Below are 24631 nucleotides of genomic sequence, written 5' to 3'. Positions count from 1 at the left end.
TATGGGAGAGAGAGAGCAGAGGAAGGTTCCGAAACTGCCAGCAAGTTCTAGATGTAGCGAGTTCTCTTCTTCCCTTGTGGAACTGAATTGCCTTGCTGTGAGTGTTCTGTCTCTTTCTTGAATTGTGAAGTCACTACAACTCTAGCAGGATGAGTGGAAAGAATTACATTCATGAAGCTGTGCTTCAGAATAGACTTTGGGAGACTCTTTAAGAGACAGTAACCTACAGGCTGACAAAAGCTATTCTAAACAGACATTTTTGTGGCTGCATGTTTATATTCTTTACATTACTTTACTAATTGATATGATTCATGTAAAATATAGATACTTTGTTATCTAAGTGTTGTGTATTCCGGTGAGGTTTCCTTCTGTATTTAGACATTATACACTGGAAGCTGTATTTTTTGGGCACTCAATGGGAGGCTGGGGGAGATATGAGGGGCGGCATCATTATGGTTTTATTGCAGGGTTTCTGATAGAGCCAAGGGTATCACTTTGACATAATGATTGCTTTCGCCACAGAAGCGATGCCTTGCCATTATTCCAAATGACCACCCACGCCCCCCACTTCATAGGTATCAGTGGTGGGGAATCATTTGTGTGTTCATCTTTCCACACTGTGACCTCTGCCTCCAAAATACATCTACAAGAACAGTGCGTGAGAGAGTGGAGAATAAGTAGAGAAAGGTAGTAGAAGACCTCAGTCTCCCCTGATTTAAGCTTCCTTGTCAGGTGATAACAGTTCTATTTCCAATGGCTCTTAGGTTTAAAAAATAGATACTGAATGTCACAGTTCATTTTTATGAAATTAAAGCGCAACAGTTGGATTCATTTAAGTGAAATAATGGCCAACAATCCTGGCGGAAGCTGGGTTCAAGTAGCCAGCTCAACGTTGACTCAGCCTTCCATCCTTCTGAGGTCAGAAAAATGCTTGCTGGTGGTAAAGTGTAGATGACTGGGGAAGGCAATGGCAACCCCCCCCCCCATAAAAAGTCTGCCGTGAAAACATTGTGATGCAACATCATCCCAGAGTCAGAAACCACTGGTGCTTGCACAGGGGACTACCTTTACCTTTTTACTCAATTACTCCGTCTTCCTCTGCAACTCTAACTGTTGATAAATATTAATATTCCACATAGTAAAAAAGAAGAATCGCCACGCTATAAAGTTTATTTGCTCTGACAGTACATGACATATTGTAGATCTTCCATTTTACTTTTCATTTCTGTCTCCACTCTCCAACAGTTTATTGAAAATGAAGCACAAGATAGCATCACTGGACAGGCATTACATGTTTTTGTGCTAGGATTTTACAAGTGATGTGCAAAAGGCAGGAGGAAGGCACATAGCAAAACAGTGATGGAAAAGAGACAATCTTTTTTTTTCATATATCCCACTCTCTAAAGTCATCTGCTGTAGGAGGTACAACCTGTATGTAGCTGACTAGATATAAGAACAATTATTTGGTGGTCAAAGGAAAGTAAACTGTGAATGAATACTGCATAAAACTTCTGCAGTTCTGAACATTAAAAGATTTATAGAAGTAGGTCAAAGCAAAAAAGACCAAGATTAACCCTGCTAAGAAGGCACAAACAAGCATGCCATTTCCCTGCTTTGGGCAAGTGATTTCTTGGGGTTACAGACTGTGTCTGCACCAGCAAGACCTACAATGGGGGAGGTGGAAATGACATTGTGTGCCAGTTGACATCATGACCAGGTGAAAACCCGATGCTGATGTTGCTGTGTCAGTCAACACTCTGGAAACAATAAGAAAGTTTCCAGAGTGTCAGCTGACATGCAGACGTAACATTGGATTTTCTCTGGGTGTGACATCACCATGCTGTACAATGTCACTTCTATCCTTTGCCTCATCCCCAAGCTCCTGGGGGTGCCAGGTAGTGGTTTGGCATCAATAAAGCTTTGTAAGGGATTCCATGATGTGCAACAGTTTTTAGCAGGTGACAAAGATGCAGAGCTCATACAACATAAGGACAGAATGTTCCATATGTATACTAATTTTTCACTGGGACACAAGAAAATGAGATGCAATGAAAATTATGACAGGGAGACTGCATATACCAACCTGTCTCCTTTGAAGAAGTAAGTTTTCCCAACATCTTCCCACCAAATTGCTGAATCAATACCATGGGGTGGAATCCCACTGCCCAATGTTACCAAATCATGAGGATAGCCTGGTTGGAGAGTGGTATCCTTGAAGACCCAGAATTTATTACCTGAGTCAAAGAGAGAGAAGAAAGATATGCATTAGCTTCATAATTACAGTCTATTGATTCAATACATCCAGGATATACAATTTAAATTTCACTAGGTTTTAAGCATGATTAACTTTTCTTTGAATTCTGCAGAAGAAATATTTAAACATTTTATTCTGGTAGTGGTACATATGTTTTAATGTGCAGACAGACAAAAGTGAGCTAACAGACACCAATGATATATGCCACAGACTTTCAAACAGAGATGTATAGCTTGTGACCCACTGTGTTGAACTCTGTCCAATGGCTATGGTCAGGAAATTAATAAAGCTCCTATTTTTCTGCCTGACAGAGTTTGCAAAAATGGTGTGTGTGTATATATATCTTATAAAACATTTAGCAATCCATGATGTAGTGCCACAAGGTGGGCTTCACATGGCTAAGTGGGATACAAATAGGGGAAAAAATGGAGGGGGTGGCCATCATCCTCTTGGCAGATTGTAGCACAAAGCTGCTAAGTTGAATTATGGCTACCATCTCACTGACATGGTCTATTTCAAATTCTGCAGCATGTTGTTAGTCCTTAGGGAATGGAAAGCTTTTTTCTGTCAGTACCCCTGGCTACAGAGTGGAAAACCTCAATTTATGGAGTTGCAAATAAAGCAGTTCCTTAGGATCAGACTGTCAATTTATAGAGCAGACATACCCTAAGGCACCCTGAGGTAGTGGAGCTAATGAGAAAGTCCGTGTTCTCGGATAGCTTTCCTGTACACCTATCATTCTAGCAACCAACAAGTACAAAAAAACAAGAATCTCTCTATACTTTTGTACAGTGAACAAAGTGCATGGGCTGGCTGGCTTCGGGAACATGTATCAGCCCTTAGGCACTGTTTTTCTAAAATCATTTAAAAAGGAAACTTTACTTCACCCCAAAGACTGAGGATCAAGTCTGTGCTAGAGTCCCTGTGATGGAAAAACCAGAAAGTTGTTTCACAGTTTGTTTTATAGATATCCCTCAGTGGTATTAAATCAGGGAAGTCTTGAAGAATAACATGGAAGGATGGAGGAGGAAAGGAAGGAATGTTTCTTTCTGTGTACCTTTGTGATTTACAGCATCTCCTTTTATCACATTTTTAATTAGGAAATGGGATCTAGTTCCAATCCTTCCCATGCTGAATTTGCAACAGTCTAGCTTTCATCAGCTGCTTTAGTGCTGTTTGCTTTCTGCTTTTGAACATCAGAATGCCTTTGCTGCTAAATACCGGAGCCAGTCTTCTTACTCAAGGAGACATTACATTGCTTCAACTATGCAGTGTTATTCCACCTGAGATTATAATCTCTTATCTCCAAAAAGGATATACTGGGAATGCTTTGGGTTGATGTCCATGAGATGAGAGTTCAGAGGGCATGAGACGCTGTAGGTCCAAGACCTAGCCTGTGAACTCTGGCACAGTCATATATTACTTGTGTGTTCTCCTTCATGTGCACTGTTCCTGCTGTGGATCAGGACAGTGAAGTGGTACAGAAGTTACTCCATCCTTCCTCTCTGAACAGAAATGGTCCATACTGTCTTCTGCAAGAGGTCAAATAACTCACCCTGGACTGTTTTTGCTCCAGGCAACCATGCAGGGAGGGAAACTTGAGTGCCTTTTGCATTGTGATATAGTACAACCAGAGTGGGAAAGTGTGTGTATGGGAAAGGAGGAAAACACAGAAGTCATGTATGACTAATGGCAGAGTTTGCAGTTGGGTCAAGACCAGAGTTTCCACCTTGAGAACTTCACCTTGCAGAAGTTAACCTATTCTTATTGAAACTCACTACATGACCTGGGTGCTTGCATAGGAAGTGATTTAGTAATAGATGAAAATAAAAGGACATAATTTTGTTTAGATATGGAAGACAAAAAGGGTAATTGATACTTGGCATACTCTTAAAGCAGAATACAGCTTTATTTTGCTATAGTTGTTAGGGAGAAAGCCTTTCTCAGAAAGGTTTTACCTGTGCAAAGTGCTATACTGGAAGAGTAACTGAAAACCTTCTGTTCCCTTCCCAATCAGCTTTCAGAAATGTTCCATCAAATCAGAAAGTACATTTTTTGGAATATTAAGTATTTTGGGTATAATTCATCGAAAGTTAAGTACTTTCAAGTCTTATTAATTTCAATGGGAGACATTTAGGCAAGTGCTTAACTCTTCCATCAAAATCAATGGTACTTCAGTTTGGATGAGTCATGGTGTCATGGCCAATATAGAGACATTTAAAATAGCTTAAGAAGCACATTAGCAACTTACACTCCTTGAATAAAAATACACAGTGTTGGTTGACTCCAAGGTACACCAGTGTGGTGTAGTGGTTAAGTGTGTGGATTCTTATCTGGGAGAACCAGGTTTGATTCCCCACTCCTTCACTTGCACCTGCTAGCATGGCCTTGGGTCAGCCATAGCTCTGGCAGAGGTTGTCCTTGAAAGGACAGCTGCTGTTAGAACCCTCTCCAGCCCCACCCACTTCACAGGGTGTCTGTTGTGGGGGAGGAAGGTAAAGGAGATTGTGAGCCGCCAGCATCGGAGGTGGAGGCAGCGGATCGCCTCCCCCCGGAGGAAGGTACGTCCTATCATCCCTTCGCTCCATAAGACGCACACACTTCCCCCCACACTTTTTTTTGGGGGGGGGAGTGCGTCTTATGGTCCGAAAAATACGGTAGATGTTAAACAAGATTGGGAAGAGAATTGACCCCTGCAGCATACCACATTCAAGTGGATGCCATGGGGACAGCTATTCCCTGAGTGCCACCCAGCAATCCAGTTTGTACAGTGGATTCCCAGGTGATTTTGCCAACACTGCTTAATTATGCATTACATGTTGTAAAACAGGAGCTATGAGGTTGCTCGTTGAATGAATTCTCATGCACTTATTTCTGTTCTGCTGTCTTAATGAACACTGCCCATGCTGATAATTGTCTGCAGACCTCTCGGAAGTGACTTGCTTCCTCAGTGCAGAAACACAGCTAAGACAAAATAATAAGGAATGAGAGAATTATAGTTAACTTCAGTTACAGAATCCTACTTTGAAGATTACTTTTCCTTTCCTTTTGAGGGCCAAGCTGATTGAACTCTAGAACTTAGCTGAAAATATAGTGCCTTTACTCTGTTAAGCAATGGCAACAGTAATGGCATACAAAATTTTTGTTGGTTACAGGATGAGAGAGATCCAGCATGTTCTGGATCACAGGCTTATTCTGCCACAGCTACCAAAATTATTTATGGAGAGCACCACATATAGTAAACTCAAGACTGATATGACTATGTTTTCTTCCCAGTAAAAAGGTTGTTTTCTTTCTCTTTAGCTCAAACCAGGGCTTTCCCCCCTGGAGCTTACAACAGGCCCTGTACTAAGAGCCCTGTAAGCTCTTGGAGGATTGGCTACATCCGGGGTGTGTGGCCTAATATGCGAAGGAGTTTCTGCTACAAAAAAACCCTGGCTCAAACACTTATATTATAAAGCAGCTGAGAATCAGCAGGAAATTCAGGTGAGAGACACAGCATTTTAGAAGAATTTATGTCAGAAACAAAAGAAAGCTTTCAAACTGAGAACTGGATACTCATCATCATCACATTTTATTTGTATCCCGCCCTCCCCGCCGAAGCAGGGAAAGATAAAAAACAGACAAAAAGGTACTAAAAGTTAACAGTGGGGCTAGTTCAAAAAACATTATTTCCCCCCTATGGAGGTTGCTAAATGATGCATGCAGCTTGTAGTATTGCCAAAGCAGGTCAAAAGAACTAGCAAACGAGCACTGTCCTTACTCTGTGAGTCAGGCAGGAATGTCTCCATGCCACTGTGTGGAGCACTGCAACACAGAAGCATTCTGGGAGTGAGAGGTAATGGATGGACCAGTTCTTTAAAGTGACCCAGTATCATCAAGTGGATAGAGAAATGTAGCTGGACAAGAATTTAACTATGGAAGTTGTTATAGCCCACCAAATCGGCTAAAGATAGCGGCTAAACGTAAAAACTGTGTCGTAATAGGTGATTTTAACTACACACAGATTGATTGGGTCAATATGTGTTCTGGTCGAGACAAAGAGATTGAGTTTCTTGATGCTCTCAATGACCGTGCTATGGAGCAGATGGTCTCAGAACCTACCAGGAGTGGGGCAATCCTGGATTTGGTCCTAAGTAATGCCCAAGACTTGGTGAGAGATGTAAAAGTGATCGCACCACTTGGGAGCAGTGACCATAACGTTATTGATTTCACCATTTGTATAAATAGAGAGCTGCCCTAAAAGACTGGCACAACCATGTTTAACTTTAAAAGGGTAAATTCTCTGAGATGAGGAGGCATGTGAAGAGGAAACTGAAAGGAAAGCTAAATACAGTCAAAACCCTTGGGGAAGCTTGGAGGCTATTTAAAAATACAATCCTAGAAGCTCAGATAAAATATATACCACAAGTTAGGAAAGGCACAAACAGCTATAAGAAAAGGCCTGCATGGTTAACTAACAAAGTAATGGAAGCTGTAAAAGGTAAGAAGGACTCCTTTAAACGGTGGAAAGCTAGTCCAAGTGAGATTAATAAAAGGGAACCCAGGCTGTGGCAAATCAAATGCAAGACTGTGATCAGGCAGGCAAAAAGGGACTATGAGGAGCATATTGCAAAAAACATAAAGACCAACAATAAAAAATTTCTTCAAATATATTAGAAGCAGGAAACCAGCCAGGGAGGCAGTGGGGCCCTTGGATGACCAAGGGGTCAAAGGATTACTGAAGGCGGATAGGGAAATGGCTGAGAAGTGGAATGCATTTTTTGCCTCTGTCTTCACTGTGGAAGATGAAAAGTGTTTGCCTGCTCCAGAACCACTAATTTTGGAAGGGGTGTTGAAAGACCTGAGTCAGATTGAGGTGACAAGAGAGGAGGTCCTACAACTGATTGACAAATTAAAAACTAATAAGTCACCAGGTCCGGATGGCATACATCTAAGAGTTCTGAAAGAACTCAAAGTTGAACTTGTGGATCTCCTGACAAAAATATGTAATCTTTCATTGAAATCTGCCTCCGCTCTTGAGGACTGGAAGGTAGCAAATGCCACCCCCATCTGTAAAAAGGGTTCCAGAGGAGATCCGGGAAATTACAGGCCAGTCAATCTGACTTCAATACTGGAAAAGCTGGTAGAAGCCATTATCAAGCACAGAATGAGTAGGCACATTGATGAACACGGGTTATTGAGGAAGACTCAGCATGGGTTCTTTAAGGGAAGATGTTGCCTCGCTAACCTGTTGCATTTCTTTGAGGGGGTGAACAAATATGTGGACAAAGGAGACCCGATAGATGTTGTTTACCTTGACTTCCAGAAAGCTTTTGATAAAGTTCCTCATCAAAGGCTCCTTAGAAAGCTCGAGAGTCATGGAGTAAAAGGACAGGTCCTCTTGTGGATCAAAAACTGGCTAATTAATAGGAAGCAGAGAGTGAGTATAAATGGGCAGTCTTCGCAGTGGAGGATGGTAAGCAGTGGGGTGCCGCAGGGCTCCGTACTGGATCCCATGTGCTTTAACTTGTTCATAAATGATTTGGAGTTGGGAGTGAGCAGTGAAGTGGCCAAGTTTGCAGATGACACTAAATTATTCAGGGTGGTGAGAACCAGAGAGGATTGTGAGGAACTCCAAAGGGATCTGTTGAGGCTGGGTGAGTTGGCATCAACATGGCAGATGACATTCATTGTGGCCAAGTGCAAAGTAATGCACATTGGGGCCAAGAATCCCAGCTACAAGTACAAGTTGATGGGGTGTGAACTGGTAGAGACTGACCAAGAGAGAGATCTTGGGGTCGTGGTAGATAACTCACTGAAAATGTCAAGACAGTGTGCGATTGCAATAAAAAAGGCCAACGTCATGCTGGGAATTATTAGGAAGGGAATTGACAACCAGTCAGTCAGTATCATAATGCCCCATGTATAAATCGATGGTGAGGTCTCATTTGGAATACTGTGTGCAATTCTGGTCACCGCACCTCAAAAAGGATATTATAGCATTGGAAAAAGTCCAGAAAAGGGCAACGAGAATGATTAAAGGGTTGGAACACTTTCCCTATGAAGAAAGGTTAAAACGCTTGGGGCTCTTTAACTTGGAGATACGTCGACTGCGGGGTGACATGATAGAGGTTTACAAGATAATGCAGGGGATGGAGAAAGTAAAGAAAGAAGTTCTTATCTCCCTTTCTCACAATACAAGAACTTGTGGGCATTCGATGAAATTGCTGAGCAGTCAGGTTAAAACGGTTAAAAGGAAGTACTTCTTCACCCAAAGGGTGATTAACATGTGGAATTCACTGCCACGGGAGGTGGTGGTGGCTGCAAGCATACAGCTTCAAGAGTGGGTTTGATAAAAATATGGAGTAGAGGTCCATCAGTGGCTATTAGCCACAGTGTGTATATATATATGTGTGTGTATATATATATATATAATTTTTTTGGCCACTGTGTGACACAGAGTGTTGGACTGGATGCGCCATTGGCCTGATCCAACATGGCTTCTCTTATGTTCTTACGTTCTTAAGAAGGTGTAGGCTTTGCTTTAGATATCTGCTCAGCCATAAACTCATCAAGAAGTTTGGGGCAAATGACTATCTCAGTCTCAGTACCTGATCTGGAAAATGGAATAATGGCTTATGTTGTTGCAGGGCTTTGGGAAAGATTCTAAAGGAGCTGCATACATCCATTTTTAGTACCACAAAAACAAACTGCAACAGTAACTACATTAAATTGATAGAGCACAGTAATACAGAAAGTAATGTGACAATCCCTTTAGCTCAAATATCAGACCCACCCTAGACTTATTGGGCAAGACCTTGGCTACATTCAGACATTGCAAGAGGCAGACATTTATCTTTGACATACATGGACACAACTGTGTTTCATGCCTATGTGGGTAATCTGCTCCCTGCATGTGGAACAGAACTGAAGGCTTCCATAATTGGCATAAATTTGCTATGTGAATGGCAGCTGCCTGAGCAAACTGGAGTTTGTACTTCCTACATGCACAAATCAATACAGGGTACCTCCATGCAATAGGAACTCTAAATAAGTATGTCCCAGTAAATGCACATAAGTCTTGGGAGGAGACTGCTGCTATGATGCTCTCCTCCCACCCCATAAATTCATTCTACCCACTCAGAATGACTGAAGAAGGCTGTGGTGGGATGGCTGAAGCAGAGATGGCTGAGGTTCTATGGCTGTGGAAGGGGGATTCAAGGTTGGGCAGCCATCACCCAGCTCTTGATGGTGTGTCTCTAACACTGGCATCAATTGTAAAGAGTCTTGGTGTGATTCTGATGTCGCCTTATCAGTGGAGGCCCAGATCACAAATGTTGCCAGACTGGCATTCTTCTAGCTGTACCAGGTCAGACAACTGGGCCCCCTAGCTGTCTCACCCTGACCTAGCCAGAGTAATCCATGCAATGGTCACCTCTAGACTGGACCATTGTAACTCACTCTATGCTACCCTTGAGACTGACCTGTGGAAATCTCTGCCAAATAACATCCTTGCCCTGAAGGACTTAATGCAATTCCTCAGGACACTGCAAGGCAGAGATGTTCCACCAGGCATTTGGTTGAGTACGGTGACAATTCTTCCATCTGGCTGGCACTCTTGTTTCTTCTGCCTCCCCCACCCCACCCCACACACACACAATGAGGCACCACTACCTTACTGGTTTTAGGTTTTTATTACTGATTGCAGCATGCTATTGTTTTAATTGGGATTTTACTGCTGGATGTTTATTCTGTTGTATACTGCCCTGCTTTGCAGGGAAGGGTGGTTTAAAAATAGAAACAAACAAACAAACAAACAAATAAATAAATAATATGGCATTTAACATAAAATAAGCAACAATTTACTAATCTTTCCAGTAATCACCAATGGAATTTCATGGTGCATTAATTCAAACATTCTACACCTGTCATTTTGTATACAGCAGAAAAAGAAAAACCTCATAAAATCAATCCCACACCTTCATAACATTAAAAGATTTATAGAAGTAGGTCAAAGCAAAAAAGACCAAGATTAACCCTGTTAAGAAGGCACAAACAAGCATGCCATTTCCCTGCTTTGCGCAAGTGATTTCTTGGGGTTACAGACTGTGTCTGTAACCCCAAGACATACAATGGGGGAGGTGGAAATGACATTGTGTGATAGCTGACATCATGTCCAAGTGAAAACCCAAATGCTGATGTTGCTGTGTCTGGAAACAATAAGATAGTCAGCTTACATGCAGACATAACATTGGATTTTCTCTGGGTGTGACATCACCATGCTGTACAATGTCACTTCTACCCTTTGCCTCATCCCCAAGCTCCTGGGGGTTCCAGGCAGTGGCCTGGCATCAATAAAGCTTTGTAAGGGATTCCATGATGTGCAACAGTTTTTAGCACGTGACAAAGATGCAGAGCTCATACGACATAAGGACAGAATATTCCATATGTATACTAATTTTTCACTGGGACACATGAAAATGAGATGCAATGAAAATTATGACAGGGAGATTGCATATACCAACCTGTCTCTTTTGAAGAAGTAAGTTTTGCCAACATCTTCCCACCAAATTGCTGAATCAATATCATGGGGTGGAATCCCACTGCTTTTAGGTTTTTATTACTGATTGCAAAATGATACTGTTTTAATTGTGATTTTACTGCTGGAAGTCTATTCTGTTGTATACTGCCCTGCTTTGCAGGGAAGGGTGGTTTAAAAATAGAAACAAATAAATAATATGGAATTTAACATCAAATAAGCAACAATTTACTAATCTTCCCAGTAATCACCAATGGAATTTCATAGTGCATTCATTCAAAAATTCTATACCTGTCATTTTGTATACAGCAGAAAAAGAAAAACCTCATAAAGTCAATCCCACACCTTCATAACTTCGGAACAGTCTTGCCGATAAAAGTGTATAAATGTATGCATGGAAAAGTGCCAAACAGCTCATAAACCTTCCCACTCAGCTACCCTCTGGCACACAGACCAGGTGAACAGTTGGGCTGCTACATCTGATCCCCATGATCATCTTATCTGTATTATGGATCCATTTTGCTTTCAGCCTTCCTTCTTGCCTTATGCTTTCTCCCCTCACCCCCAACTTCCTCTGATTTTTTCTGTGTGGGTGATGTGACTTCCCTCTCACCCATATCTTCATCTTTCACTGCCAGTAAATTTTTAGCTTTCAAAATGAAACTGTCATACAGTTGGATGAGCAGTGTTGAAAGTTATGGCACCAGCAGCCTGAATTTTGCAACAACTTTCCTACTGCTTGCATTTGGCTCGGCATTGAGTTTAACACTGCAGATGCCTTTGACAGTTTTCAGCTATGCTGAAATTCCTTGCCATGCAAGGAAGAATTTCAAGATGTCAGAAGAGAATTCCACAGAACAGGAGAAAAACACCATGGAATTAAGGAAATAAATGTTTGTACCTTTTATGCGGGTATTTGAATTATATCACCTGACAGCATGAGTTTGTACATGATGACACTTAAAAGCAGGAAGGTTACCTATGAAAGCACACACATGAAGTTTTGGCTTTATGCTTAAATGCTTTCAAGTGAGCCACTGATTTTATTAGTTCTCACATTTGACTATCAACACAAAAAAATATACAGAACATAAAAATGTTATAGATTTACAATGAAACTGCCATTCAAATACTGAAAGAGAATGAAACCTCAAGTTCACTGAACCATGTTTGGACTGTAGGCATGAAGCTGGTTGGCAGCCTGATGGATCAGCTTCTCCAATACTGTCCAGCTTACCAGTTAAAATCATTGCTCCATGCATCGATATCAGTATGCACTGAGGGAGAGCAGTCACAAGTACAACTTACCCATTCCTTCCTAGATTTGACTCCTAGCTTGTGTGTGTGTAGGAAGTGGGCTACCTAATTGGAAATGTTTGAAAAAGCTGCATTCCCAGTGATTAGTATGGTGCATGGCTTACACACATATACTTTCTAACATGTAGAATCTGTGCTCAACAACCAGCAGGCAGCTCCCTCTCTATGTATGTTGATTTCTTTGCTTCTCCTCCCTTCTACTCACACTAATCCCAATGTAAATTATATCATCTATAGACTGCTAGATTTTGTTGAAGGCTTTTTATCACCAAGTGCTATATTCATTTACTTTTTCTGTTGTTCACCACCATCAACAACAACAATAAACACCAATGGTTCATTTGGCTGAAGACTGATCAGGAAAAAAGAGCAAAATTCATCATATTGCTGAGCACCTGCAGTGCATGAAATAGGTTATATGCTACATGGTGCCTTGTGTGCTCCATGGTGCACATACATTTAGAGGGATGAATACTAGAGACAAGATATACCACTTACATGTTCCTGAAGGCTCAGAATAAGGAACTCAGTCCTGAAAAAATGACAATGCCTACAACTTGCGCTAACAAGCATTTTGGTAAGGCAGCTCTAAAAGGTGAAAATAAGGACAAAACAAGGTCAGTGATCAGAAAATAGGGGCAATCTCTGACCAGTACAGACAGAATGGAAGAGAAAATTTAAAAGAACAGAACAAAACCAAAAACAGCAGCATGCCTTGACTGTAGCTTGGGATAAAACAGTTCAGGCACAGAATTCTGAATGTAATACATGTAGATATCAGGAGATCCTTGGGATAAGGGCTCTGCTATGGCCAGATGTAGAGATTTCTAGACTTTATCTCTGGGAATCTACTTGCTTATTCCCTAGTGGAAAGGGAAAGGGAAAAATTCACACCCACAAAATATGTGGTCTTTCAACTTAAACCATGAAGAAAATCTTATATTGCTAACTATCCAGATTTCACTGGCAATTTTTGAGCAATATATCTATTATCATAATCATACAGAAACAGAATCACATAATATGGATCCCAGAAGTATACTGGAGCAGTCAACAGCAACAGCGCAATGCCAATTGTAGGGAAAACTTGGAAGTGACATGATGCCTTTCTAGGAATCAGAAGTGTGGGTTAAAAAACAAAAAACAAAGTTGAATCCAGAATACACTGGCAATTTCCACTGATTTCCCATTCCCACTGCAGGTCTCCTCATTCATCGGGGTTCCCTGTCCCACAGGAGCAGCATAGGGAAAACAGAAACGTTCTGTTTTGCCATCAGAAAATTTGATCCAGATCTAACTCACAAAGCTGGGGGATAAAGAAAACATGGAACTGAAGAGTAGGATAAGATAGTGTTTGGCGGGGAGGGGAAATGGAGATTAAGGACCCTAGTGATACGTTCCCAACATCCTTCCAGTATCTAAGTAAGGCTGCCAAATCTGAGTTGGTTAATACCTGGAGATTTTGGTGATGGACTCTGGAGAGGGTGGGGTTTGGGGAGGGGAGCGACCTCAACTGGGTATAATGCCACAGAGTCAACCCTCCAAAGTGACCATTTCCTCTAGATCTCTGTAATTTCATGAGATCTCCAGGCCCCACATGAAGACTGGAAACCCTATCTCTTAGCTACAAGCAGCCATCATTATAACTTGTACAATTACACAGAACATTTTCAACTGGTCCTCTATTTTTGTTAACAAAAACACTCCTTAACACTCTCCTAGCTTTATAAATAATCATACCCTATGTAGGTTTTCACTCCCGATGAACAGGTTGCAATGATAAACTAGTATTTATTCAACATAAAGTATAATTTTCACATTAAGCTCAAATTAGATGCATATTTAAGACCTTTAATTTAAGTAGCTGACGGCTGGTGCAAAAAATTTTGGGGTGGGGGAAAATGCTCCTAAAATCAATTCTGTGTGCCATATTTTCCAGACTTTATGCAGTTTTTAATTACAAAGGATATTTGCATGAAAACAGGATCCTTTTTAATAATTCATTTCCCTCCTGAAATCTGTAATGTCACCACATCAGGAAGACATAAACGATTGTATAACACAAAATGACATGATAAGTAGGATAAACAACTGATGCTGAAAATAACCAGCTCTGATTGCTTAAAAAATGAAAAAAAAATGAAATAACAGAATTGTATCTTCCTGCATCTCAAAATGATGTACAAGAACTATACAACTGAATAAGGTTTTTTTTTTCAGTATCATTGCAAATCATACATGTGTGTGTATGGTATCTTTTGTATATTTGTGTGCAGGGGCCATCCAGTAGAGGTCATGTTGGCCTCTGTTGACTGACCCCTACTGGAGGCCTGGAGGATATTCAAAGAGGTGGCTGAATAAGAACATGAGAGAAGCCATGTTGGATCAGGTGAATGTTCCAGTCCAACACTCTGTATCACTCTGTAATATATATATTATCCAATCCCCTCTTGAAGCTGGCTATGCTTGTAGCCACCACCACCTCCTGTGGCAGTGAATTCCACATGTTAATCACCCTTTGGGTGAAGAAGTACTTCCTTTTATCCGTTTTAACCTGACTGCTCAGCAATTTCATTGAATGCCCACGAGTTCTCGTATTGTGAGAAAGGGAAAAAAGTACTTCTTTCTCTACTTTCTCCATCCCATGCATTATCTTGTAAACCTCTATCATGTCACCCCGCAGTCGACGTTTCTCCAAGTTAAAGAGCCCCAAGCGTTTTAACTTTTCTTCATAGGGAAAGTGTTCCAAATCTTTAATCATTCTAGTTGCCCTTTTCTGGACTTTTTCCAATGCTATAATATCCTTTTTGAGGTGTGGTGACCAGAATTGCACACAGTACTCCAAATGAGACCGCACCATCGATTTACACAGGGGTATTATGATACTGGCTGATTTGTTTTCAGTTCCCTTCCTAATAATTCCCAGCATGGCGTTGGCCTTTTTTATTGCAATCGCACAATGTCTTGAAATTATCAGTGAGTTATCTACCATGACCCCAAGATCTCTCTCTTGGTCAGTCTCTGCCAGTTCACAACCCATCAACTTGTATTTGTAGCTGAGATTCTTGGCCCCAATGTGCGTTACTTTGCACTTGGCCACAATGAATGTCATCTGCCATGTTGACGCCAACTCACCCAGTCTCAACAGATCCCTTTGGAGTGCCTCACAATACTCTCTGGTTCTCACCACCCTGAACAATTTAGTGTCATCTGCAAACTTGGCCACTTCACTGCTTACTCCCAACTCCAGATCATTAATGAACAAGTTAAAGAGCATGGGACCCAGTATTGAGCCATGCAGCACCCCACTGCTTACCATCCTCCACTGCGAAGACTGCCCATTTATACCCACTCTCTGCTTCCTATTAATTAACCAGTTTTTGATCCACAAGAGGACCTGTCCTTTTACTCCATGACTCTCGAGCTTACTAAGGAGACTTTGCTGAGGAACTTTATCAAAAGCTTTCTTGAAGTCAAGATAAACAACATCTATTGGGTCCCCTTTGTCCACATGTTTGTTCACCCTCTCAAAGAAATGCAACAGGTTAGTGAGGCAAGATCTTCCCTTACAGAACTCATGCTGAGTCTTCCTCAATAACTTGTGTTCATTAATGTGCCTACTCATTCTGTTTTTGATAATGGTTTCTACCAACTTTCCCGGTATTGAATCAGACTGACTGGCCTGTAATTTCCCGGATCTCCTCTGGAACCCTTTTTAAAGATGGGGGTGACATTTGCTACCTTCCAGTCCTCAGGAACGGAGGCAGATTTTGGTTTAAAACAATTTATTAATAGCATATGGTAACAATTTCAAATTATATCGTTACAATCCCTAACCCATATGATATTTTTCTAATCCCCCCTCCCTCCTTTACTAGACTTCCGCCAATGTTATATACTTAAGTTCACTTACAAAGGTACCCTTAACCCATCAAAGTTCAATTTTCCCTTTTTCTTAAATTCATTGTTAAAAAATTGCCCAATGTCCTTTCAAGTTCCACTCTTTTTCTATATATCCCCTAAATTTCTTCCATTCCCTCTTAAACACTTCCAAATCATAGTCTCTTAAAATTCGTGTTAGTTTATCCATCTCACTCCATGATAAAACTTTCACAATCCAGTCCCATTTCTCTGGTATTTTTTCTTGTTTCCATAACTGCGCATATAACGTCCTAGCAGCTGAGAGCAAGTACCAAATTAAAGTTCTATCTTCTTTGGAAATTTTTCCATTTGTAGTCCCAATAAAAAAGTCTCTGCTACCTTCTTAAAATCATATCCCAAAATTTGCGATATTTCTTGTTGTATCATCTGCCAAAACTTTTTTGCTTTTCCAGAAACGGAGGCAGATTTCAATGAAAGATTACATATTTTTGTCAGGAGATCCACAAGTTCAACTTTGAGTTCTTTCAGAACTCTCGGATGTATGCCATCCGGACCTGGTGACTTATTAGTTTTTAATTCGTCAATCAGTTGAAGGACCTCCTCTCTTGTCACCTCAATCTGACTCAGGTCTTTCAACACCCCTTCCAAAATTAGTCGTTCTGTTGCAGGCAAACACTTCTCGTCTTCCACAGTGAAGATGGAGGCAAAAAATGCATTCAGCTTCTCAGCCATTTCCCTATCCTCCTTCAGTAATCCTTTGACCCCTTAGTCATCCAAGGGCCCCACTGCCTCCCTGGCTGGTTTCCTGCTTCTAATATATTTGAAGAAATTTTTATTGTTGGTCTTTATATTTTTTGCAATATACTCCTCATAGTCCCTTTTTGCCTGCCTGATCACAGTCTTACATTTGATTTGCCAGAGCCTGTGTTCCCTTTTATTAATCTCACTTGGACTAGCTTTCCACCACTTAAAGGAGTCCTTCTTACCTTTTACAGCTTCCATTACTTTGTTTGTTAACCATGCAGGCCTTCTCTTATACCTGTTTCTTAACTTGTGGTATATATTTTATTTGAGCTTCTAGGATTGTAGTTTTAAATAGCCTCCAAGCTTCCCCAAGGGTTTTGACTGTATTTAGCTTTCCTTTCAGTTTCCTCTTCACATGCTGCCTCATCTCAGAGAATTTACCTCTTTTAAAGTTAAACGTGGTTGTGCTGGTCTTTTGGGGCAATGCCCTATTTATACAAATGGTGAAATCAATAACATTATAGTCACTGCTCCCAAGCGGTGCAATCACTTTTACATCTCTCACCAAGTCTTGGGCATTACTTAGGACCAAATCCAGGATCTCCCCACCCCTGGTAGGTTCTGTGACCACCTGCTCCATAGCACAGTCATTGAGAGCATCAAGAAACTCAATCTCTTTCTATTGACCAGAACACATATTGACCCAATCAATCTGCGGGTAGTTAAAATCACCGAGAAGACGGGGTAGTTAAAATCACCTAGATTTTAACTATCCTAGATAAGAACATAAGAACATAAGAACATAAGAGAAGCCATGCTGGATCAGGCCAACGGCCCATCAAGTCCAACACTCTGTGTCACACAGTGGCAAAAAATGTTATATACACACATACACTGTGGCTAATAGCCACTGATGGACCTGTGCTCCATACACTGTGGCTAATAGCCACTGATGGACCTGTGCTCCATACACTGTGGCTAATAGCCACTGATGGACCTGTGCTCCATATTTTTATCTAAACCCCTCTTGAAGGTGGCTATACTTGTGGCCGCCACCACCTCCTGTGGCAGTGAATTCCACATGTTAATCACCCTTTGGGTGAAGAAGTACTTCCTTTTATCCGTCTTATCCGTAGATAGAGACTGCCTGTCCATGTTCTCTTGACTGAATACTTCAAGTTTCTCTCGATTGAATATTTCAAGTTTCCCATCAAAGTACTAACCAACGTCAGCCCTACTTAGTTTCTGAGATTTGAAATCAGGCTTGCCTGGGCTATCCATGTCAGAACTATTATATTTTGCTGATGTTCATAAAACTGTTTTAAATATACTAGCCAAAGCTGAGTGCTCTAAGGCAGGGTTTCCCAAACTTTTCTTTCCCGTGGCCTGGTTATTTTTAAACTTCTCTTTTGTGGCCCACTTAAATTTGAGGGTGGAGCCAGGGGACTTTGGGGGTGGAGCCGGGACACAGGAATTATGTCATTTCCTGTGGTGTCACTTCCAGGTCAAGGGCCAAGTGATGTCACTTTCAGGGCACACTGAACAAAAACTCCACCAAAACCAAAACTCCACCTTTTCCTGTGATGTCACTTCCAGGGCACTCCTCCAAACCTGCCTCTTCTGAAGTAACTTTATTTTCAGAAAAATCTCTCTGAAACTCATGCTGAGCCAAAATGGGGATGGAAAGTGGATGGCCTGCAACTTTTTCATACATTCCCAGGGTCTTCCCTTTCCACCCTCACACCTGCATGCACCTATCTGTTTGTGTGTTCTTCTCCAGCTTGCAAGCACTCCTAATGCCCTTGTTCAATTGCCTGCACCACCTATACACCCCTTCCTCAACAGCACTGGCCAGTGTATGCAGTTGGAAGTGCTGTTGCCATTGCCATCAGGAATGCCAGTGCTGTGTACTACCCACACTGGGCAGCTGCTGTACCTCAAAATATGCTGACACATTTAGTAGGCCCTTCCTTCAGCTGCTACTACTGGAACCCTTCCTCAAACTACAACCAAGCTTGCTTGGTTTCAAGAAAATCTTTTGACAGCTATTTTTCATACTTTTCCTTGACTGAAACACTGGGAAATTGCTGTGGAAAGTAGCAGAGAATTGTACTGCAATTAATGAATTAATTTCAAGTTATATAAAGTTCATACAAGCTTTTCTGCAGTTATCCCAAAAAGAATATTTATGAGGGGCTTGCAGCTTTTTACTGGCTGTGTTTCCCATGCCTTTAAAAACAACCTTTTGTGCAGATATTTAGCCAGTGAACTTCTTTCATCCTTTTTAATATCTACAGGAGGAGTTTAATTTTGGTGTCAGACAGCTGTTAAAAGCAGGACCAGTAAAATGGTGCCAAGTTCATAGTACCATCACTTCCAGTGCTGTTGAGATATACAGCAGTAATCTCCAATAATCTCTTTCTGCCCTACACAGAGTGCCTCTCACTCACTCACACATAAATCTCATAGAAAGGCCAGCTGGCTACAACTGGGGGTGCCAATTTTTCATTGACAGAGCTCCTATGTCTGCAACAACAGTATGATGAACAGAAAAGTTTCATCCAGTAAACATGGAAGGAAAGAAAGGGAAAGAATGAAATGGAAGGAAAGGAAAGGAAAGGAAAGGAAAGGAAAGGAAAAGAAAAGAAAAGAAAAGAAAAGAAAAGAAAAGAAAAGAAAAGAAAAGAAAAGAAAAGAAAAGAAAAGAAAAGAAAAGAAAAGAAAGACATGGAAAGAAAGAACATAAGATAAGCCATGTTGGATCAGACCAGTGGACCATCCAGTCCAAAATTCTCTCATACAATGCCCAAAAGGCACCAGAATGTCCACCAGTAAGGCCAGGGCACTAGAAGCCCTCCCACTGTTGCTTCCCCCCACCCCCAGCACCAAGAATACAGACAGAGCATCCCTTGCAGATGGAAAAAGAATGAAGGGGGGGGTGACAAAGGGGAAAAAAGTTTTACTCACCATCAGATTACCCCAGCCAGTAATAATTCTGCCCAGGGGTCGTTTGTTAAAAAAAAATAGCTACTGGAATGCCCACTCCCTTCCCCTCCCAGCTGAAAAAAACACACACCCCTTCTTTGCCCCCCAGGCCTCCCGGGGAAATCTCCCCAAAAGAACATATTGCAAGGCACATGAAAGCTCATACCTTGAAGAACACTTCATGCCAGTGGACTCCAGCTTTTTTCTCAAACACTGGGAGAGGGGGAGAAGGAAGGAGAGGCAGAGTTGGGGGAAGGAAGGAAGCCAAATGGAGCTCAGGCTTTGCAGCCTGTGTCAGTTTTCAAGGCTAGCTTTTCTCTGCACAACAGAGAGATGGTGGAAGGAAGGAAGCAGAGCAGAGGTCATGCTTTGCCTGGGGGGGGGGTAGCTTTGGCTTTTCTTGTGACCCGGTAGTGAGGCTTCTGTGGCCCGGTACCGGGTCCCGACCCTGCAAATGGGAAACAGTGCTGTAAGGGAACAATCCTAAGCAGATCTACTCAGAAGTAAGTCCTACTTTATGTGCCTATGCCTCACTTAGGCTGTGACCCTAAGAATACTTTCCTGAGAGTAAGCCTCTTGGGAAAATATTTTTTAGGATCACACCCTAAGTGTGGCATAGGCATAAGTACCTGCATTTTGTAGGTGAATCCAGTGTGCAGGTAGATTGAAGTAATTCTGCACAACATTGCACTGGCAGTGTGGACTTCCCTACAACTAGTGGAAGCATGCTGGATTTTTGTACCATTGAAAGCATCTGTGGACACTGGCCAACACTACTTGGAACTCTGAAAGAGTGTCAGAAGCTAAGCCGCCATGAGCCTGCTACTTGGAGCTCTGAAAGAGTGTCAGAAGCTAAGCCGCCATGAGCCTGCTATGGTGGGGAGGGCGGGATATAAATCAATTATTATTATTATTATTATTATTATTATTATTATTATTATTATTATTATTATTATTATTATTATTATTATTATTATTATTATTATTATCAAAGTTGGCCCTGGTTAATAGGTGGATGGGAGACCCCCAAGGAAGTCCAGGGTTACTATGCAGAGGTAGGCAGTAGCAAATCACTTATGTTTGATTAGGGTTTGTAGAATCTTTCGGGATCAAGTGCCGTGTTCTACTGGAGAAAGTTTTCCTTCCAGACATTTCGTTCTCAGCTGCGGAGAACATCCTCAGTGGCGTTGCAGCTGGAGCAGGCGCTCAGACCTTCTTGGCTGCTGTGCATTGAGTGGGGCCAGGGCTGCTGGAGAGCTGCTATTTGTAGGCTGGAGGGGGTGTGATGAAAAGGCAATTGGTTTGTGGATGTGCCCATTGTTTGGTGGGGCTTCCTGGAAGGGTAGTGATAAGGAAACTGGCTGTTGAATGTGACCATTGTTCTGTGTTAATTGCTGGGAAGGTTGGAAGGGGTTTGAAGATAAGGAAGATGGTTGTTGACTGTGCTGATTGTTCTGTGGAATTTGCTGGTTGTTCTGAGACTTTCTGCAATTTATAGTCTGTAGGGTGTTTTGCAGAGCTGGGTACCAAGATTGGTGGATCCTGTGGTGCAGTCTACATTGGCACTACCCAACGCAGTATCAACACCCGTCTCACCGAACACAAGAGACACTGTCGCTTGTTTCAGCCAGAAAAATCAGCTGTAGCTGAACATGCACTTCAAGAAGGAGACCACGTCATCCACTTTGAAAGAACTAAAGTCCTTTCTACGGTCTCACATTATCATACCCGCCTGAACAGAGATGCTATTGAGATTTACAAACACCAGCACAATTTTAACAGAAAGGAAGAAGGCATTTTCATCCACCAATCTTGGTACCCAGCTCTGCAAAACACCCTACAGACTATAAATTGCAGAAAGTCTCAGAACAATCAGCAAATTCCACAGAACAATCAGCACAGTCAACAACCATCTTCCTTATCTTCAACCCCCTTCCAACCTTCCCAGCAATTAACATGGAACAATGGTCACATTCAACAGCCAGTTTCCTTATCACTACCCTTCCAGGAAGCCCCACCAAACAATGGTCACATCCACAAACCAATTGCCCTTTCATCACACCCCCTCCAGCCTACAAATAGCAGCTCTCCAGCAGCCCTGGCCCCACTCAATGCACAGCAGCCAAGAAGGTCTGAGCGCCTGCTCCAGCTGCAACGTCACTGAGGATGTTCTCCGCAGCTGAGAACGAAATGTCTGGAAGGAAAACTTTCTCCAGTAGAACATGGCACTTGATCCCGAAAGATTCTACAAACCCTAATGATGTTACCAGCCATGAAAACCTGAAATCTTTGATAACACTTATGTTTGTCTCTTGCACCTTGCCATAAGTCAGCTGAAACTTGCAGCACTTTCTACCACCTCCTCTGGATTTTTATTAGCATATTTAATTATGGAATCTGTCCCTTTAAGGACAATACAGCACAAATTCTGCAAATTAATTTACAGTGAAATGACAATCAAAATCCATGAAAATAAAACCAGGCATTCTGCCATTTGATACACAGTCATCTAACTTTATCAGAGATCATTTCTCAGATCCTGTGCTAAAAGTGCTAGAGAAAAAAAAATCTAGATAGGTTATCATACAGCCACTCAGCAACTTGACAATTTATGCTATGAACTTAGTATTTTATTTAACAGCTTTGATCCTCTGCTGTTTAATTTACTGCAACAAAGAATCACTTGAAGTCACCTTTAAATCATTTCAGTGGAACTACTCCTAGTAGCAAGGATAATATTGTACTGTCTGATCTCTTGAAGAAATCTCTTATCCAGGTACTATATCTTGCAAAATTTCTTGGCAAGAGACAGTCAGACAGCCTAAATCTAGGTGTGATTAGTGAGTGGAGAGTGGACTGTGTTTCTGGCCTGTGACCTTTAAGAGGTAATTAGACCTTATACAGTCTATATCAAACATACATAAAGACCCTTAAAAAATGGAGGGTACAAGATCAGACCTACAAGATTGTCTGGGTGTGCAATAGGGTTGCCAGCTCCCAGGTTCCAACTGGCTGGTGGGGAAAAAGCCCACCCCCAAACAGGGACATCTCACCAATACAATGGCATCACTTATAGGTGATGTCATCGTGCCCGGGACATCACAAGGTAACACTCTGATTTTTGGGCAAACTCTATGGATTTGAAGGCAAAACCCCCCATAGAGTTTTGCCCATAAACTGTCACTGAAACAATGATGCCACATGTGGGTGATGTCATCCCACTAGGGACATTACACATGACATCCTGCCCACCCCCTCCAAATCCCCCCACCTCAACAGCAAGAGGACCTGGCAACCCAGCTTTGCATGCACAAGTTCTGTACGCAAGGGTTGACTGACACAAACAGGTCATGGGTGAGGCCTGCTCTTTTATCCTGCTCCTCTTGTTATTGTGAGGATTAAACAGAGGAGAGGAGAACTATGTAATCCACTTTAGGTCCCCAATGTGGAGAAAGGTGGAGCATAAATAAGCAAACTACAATTTAACTATAATTTTGTATGAATCCTAGAGTGTTGCACTAATGACATGATGTCACTTTGTTCTGTACTGAAAGTGACGTTGCTGCATTGGTTCAATGGTGGCTCATTCCCGCCCCCCCCCCCATTTTTTCCCTCCACCTCTCACCAGAGCAGGAGTAGGCAACAAAGTAATGCCCCTGCAGGGAATGGCAATCCTATCTCTTTACCTAACTAAGCAACATGCATGAGTTGGGCAGTGAATATTAAAAGAAATATGCACTCAGCATCTGTCCAAAATTGCCTCAACATGTAATGTTTCCCCAAGTTTCTTAACCATGGTTTACACAAGTTTTCCTTCATCTTACCTTTAAAGAAAACAAAATTTCCATCACTGTTTTCATAAACTGCATCAATACTTGGAGGCAGTCCTCTCCAGAAATATGTAATCTGCATTGGGTATCCATCCATCACACGGTTATTTCTGACACGCCAAAACCACTGATCCTGGAAACAAACAAATGCACCTGTGGTTACACTTGGTGGCATCCAGACATACTTATAAGCCTTTCAGAGACACATTATTTAACATCTCTTTTGGGCAACAATCTCTTGTACATTTCTGTTTTGCTATTTTTAAATTAGTGTTGGCTCTCCTAAGTGGAATCAGGTGAACACTTCAGCAAAATGGGAACTACAGCAGGGAGGCCAACTGAGATAACACTTAAAGAAGCAGCCTTGTGTTTCTCATAATTTATAGTTATGCTCTTATACGTGAAAAACAGGAGGAGGAGTATAGTTCTTTACACTTTACAAGCAAAAGGTCTCAGATTTAGTCCCCTGCATCTCTGGTTATAGATATCAGATTGCAGATTTGACAAAACCTACCTCAGTCTGAGAACCATTGCATCTTAGCATAATAGACAACTCTGAGCTGAATGGTCAAGCTGTCTGACTTGACAAAAGACAACTTTATATACTCTGTTATATTATGATATATAGGGATGCAAGCTTCCAGGAGGGATGTGCGGATCCTTTGGAATTAAGAGTTCATCTCAAGACTACAGAGACCAGTTCTCCTGGAAAAAACAGATGGTTTGAAGGGTGGACTCCGTGGCACTGTAGCCCACTGAGGTCACAACCTCCCTAGGCTCCACCCCCAAATCTCTAGGAGTTTCCCAACCTGGAGCTGGCAAACCTACCCCCCCCCATCCGCTGCTGGCAATCTATATTATGTTATTATAGTGTCTTCCATCTTTGGTGGAGCAGGGGGGACTAACCTGTGTTTCAAGAGGTCAAAATGTAATAGCCAGTTTTCACATTCATATTTTTAAACAAGTCATAAAAACCTCAGGATAGTTTTATTAGCTTTTTACCCATTTCTTAGTGCATCTTTCAATCTCTCACACAGAAAATTTTTGTGGCATTTTGGGTTACCATTTTACACTCACAGCTGTAAGATATATGGTAGC

General features: G+C 41.7%; 1 protein-coding gene across 2 annotated transcripts in view; it reads right to left on the bottom strand.

Moving 5' to 3' along the window:
• MMP16 (matrix metallopeptidase 16) overlaps window positions 1-24631 on the bottom strand; it is a 287970-nt gene that overhangs the window by 21470 nt on the left and 241869 nt on the right. For both annotated transcript variants that reach the window (XM_060243541.1, XM_060243542.1), the window contains 2 exons: window positions 23528-23666; window positions 2084-2234 (listed from right to left, as the gene is read on the bottom strand). In XM_060243541.1, coding sequence (XP_060099524.1) covers window positions 2084-2234; window positions 23528-23666 — 290 coding nt within the window. The remainder of the gene's footprint in view (window positions 1-2083; window positions 2235-23527; window positions 23667-24631) is intronic.

The sequence above is a fragment of the Heteronotia binoei genome, chromosome 7, assembly GCF_032191835.1.
Source record: "Heteronotia binoei isolate CCM8104 ecotype False Entrance Well chromosome 7, APGP_CSIRO_Hbin_v1, whole genome shotgun sequence".
In the NCBI taxonomy this organism is placed as follows: domain Eukaryota; kingdom Metazoa; phylum Chordata; class Lepidosauria; order Squamata; family Gekkonidae; genus Heteronotia; species Heteronotia binoei.
The sequence above is the reverse complement of the archived record's forward strand: the minus strand, read 5'-3'. Positions and strand labels throughout refer to the sequence as shown.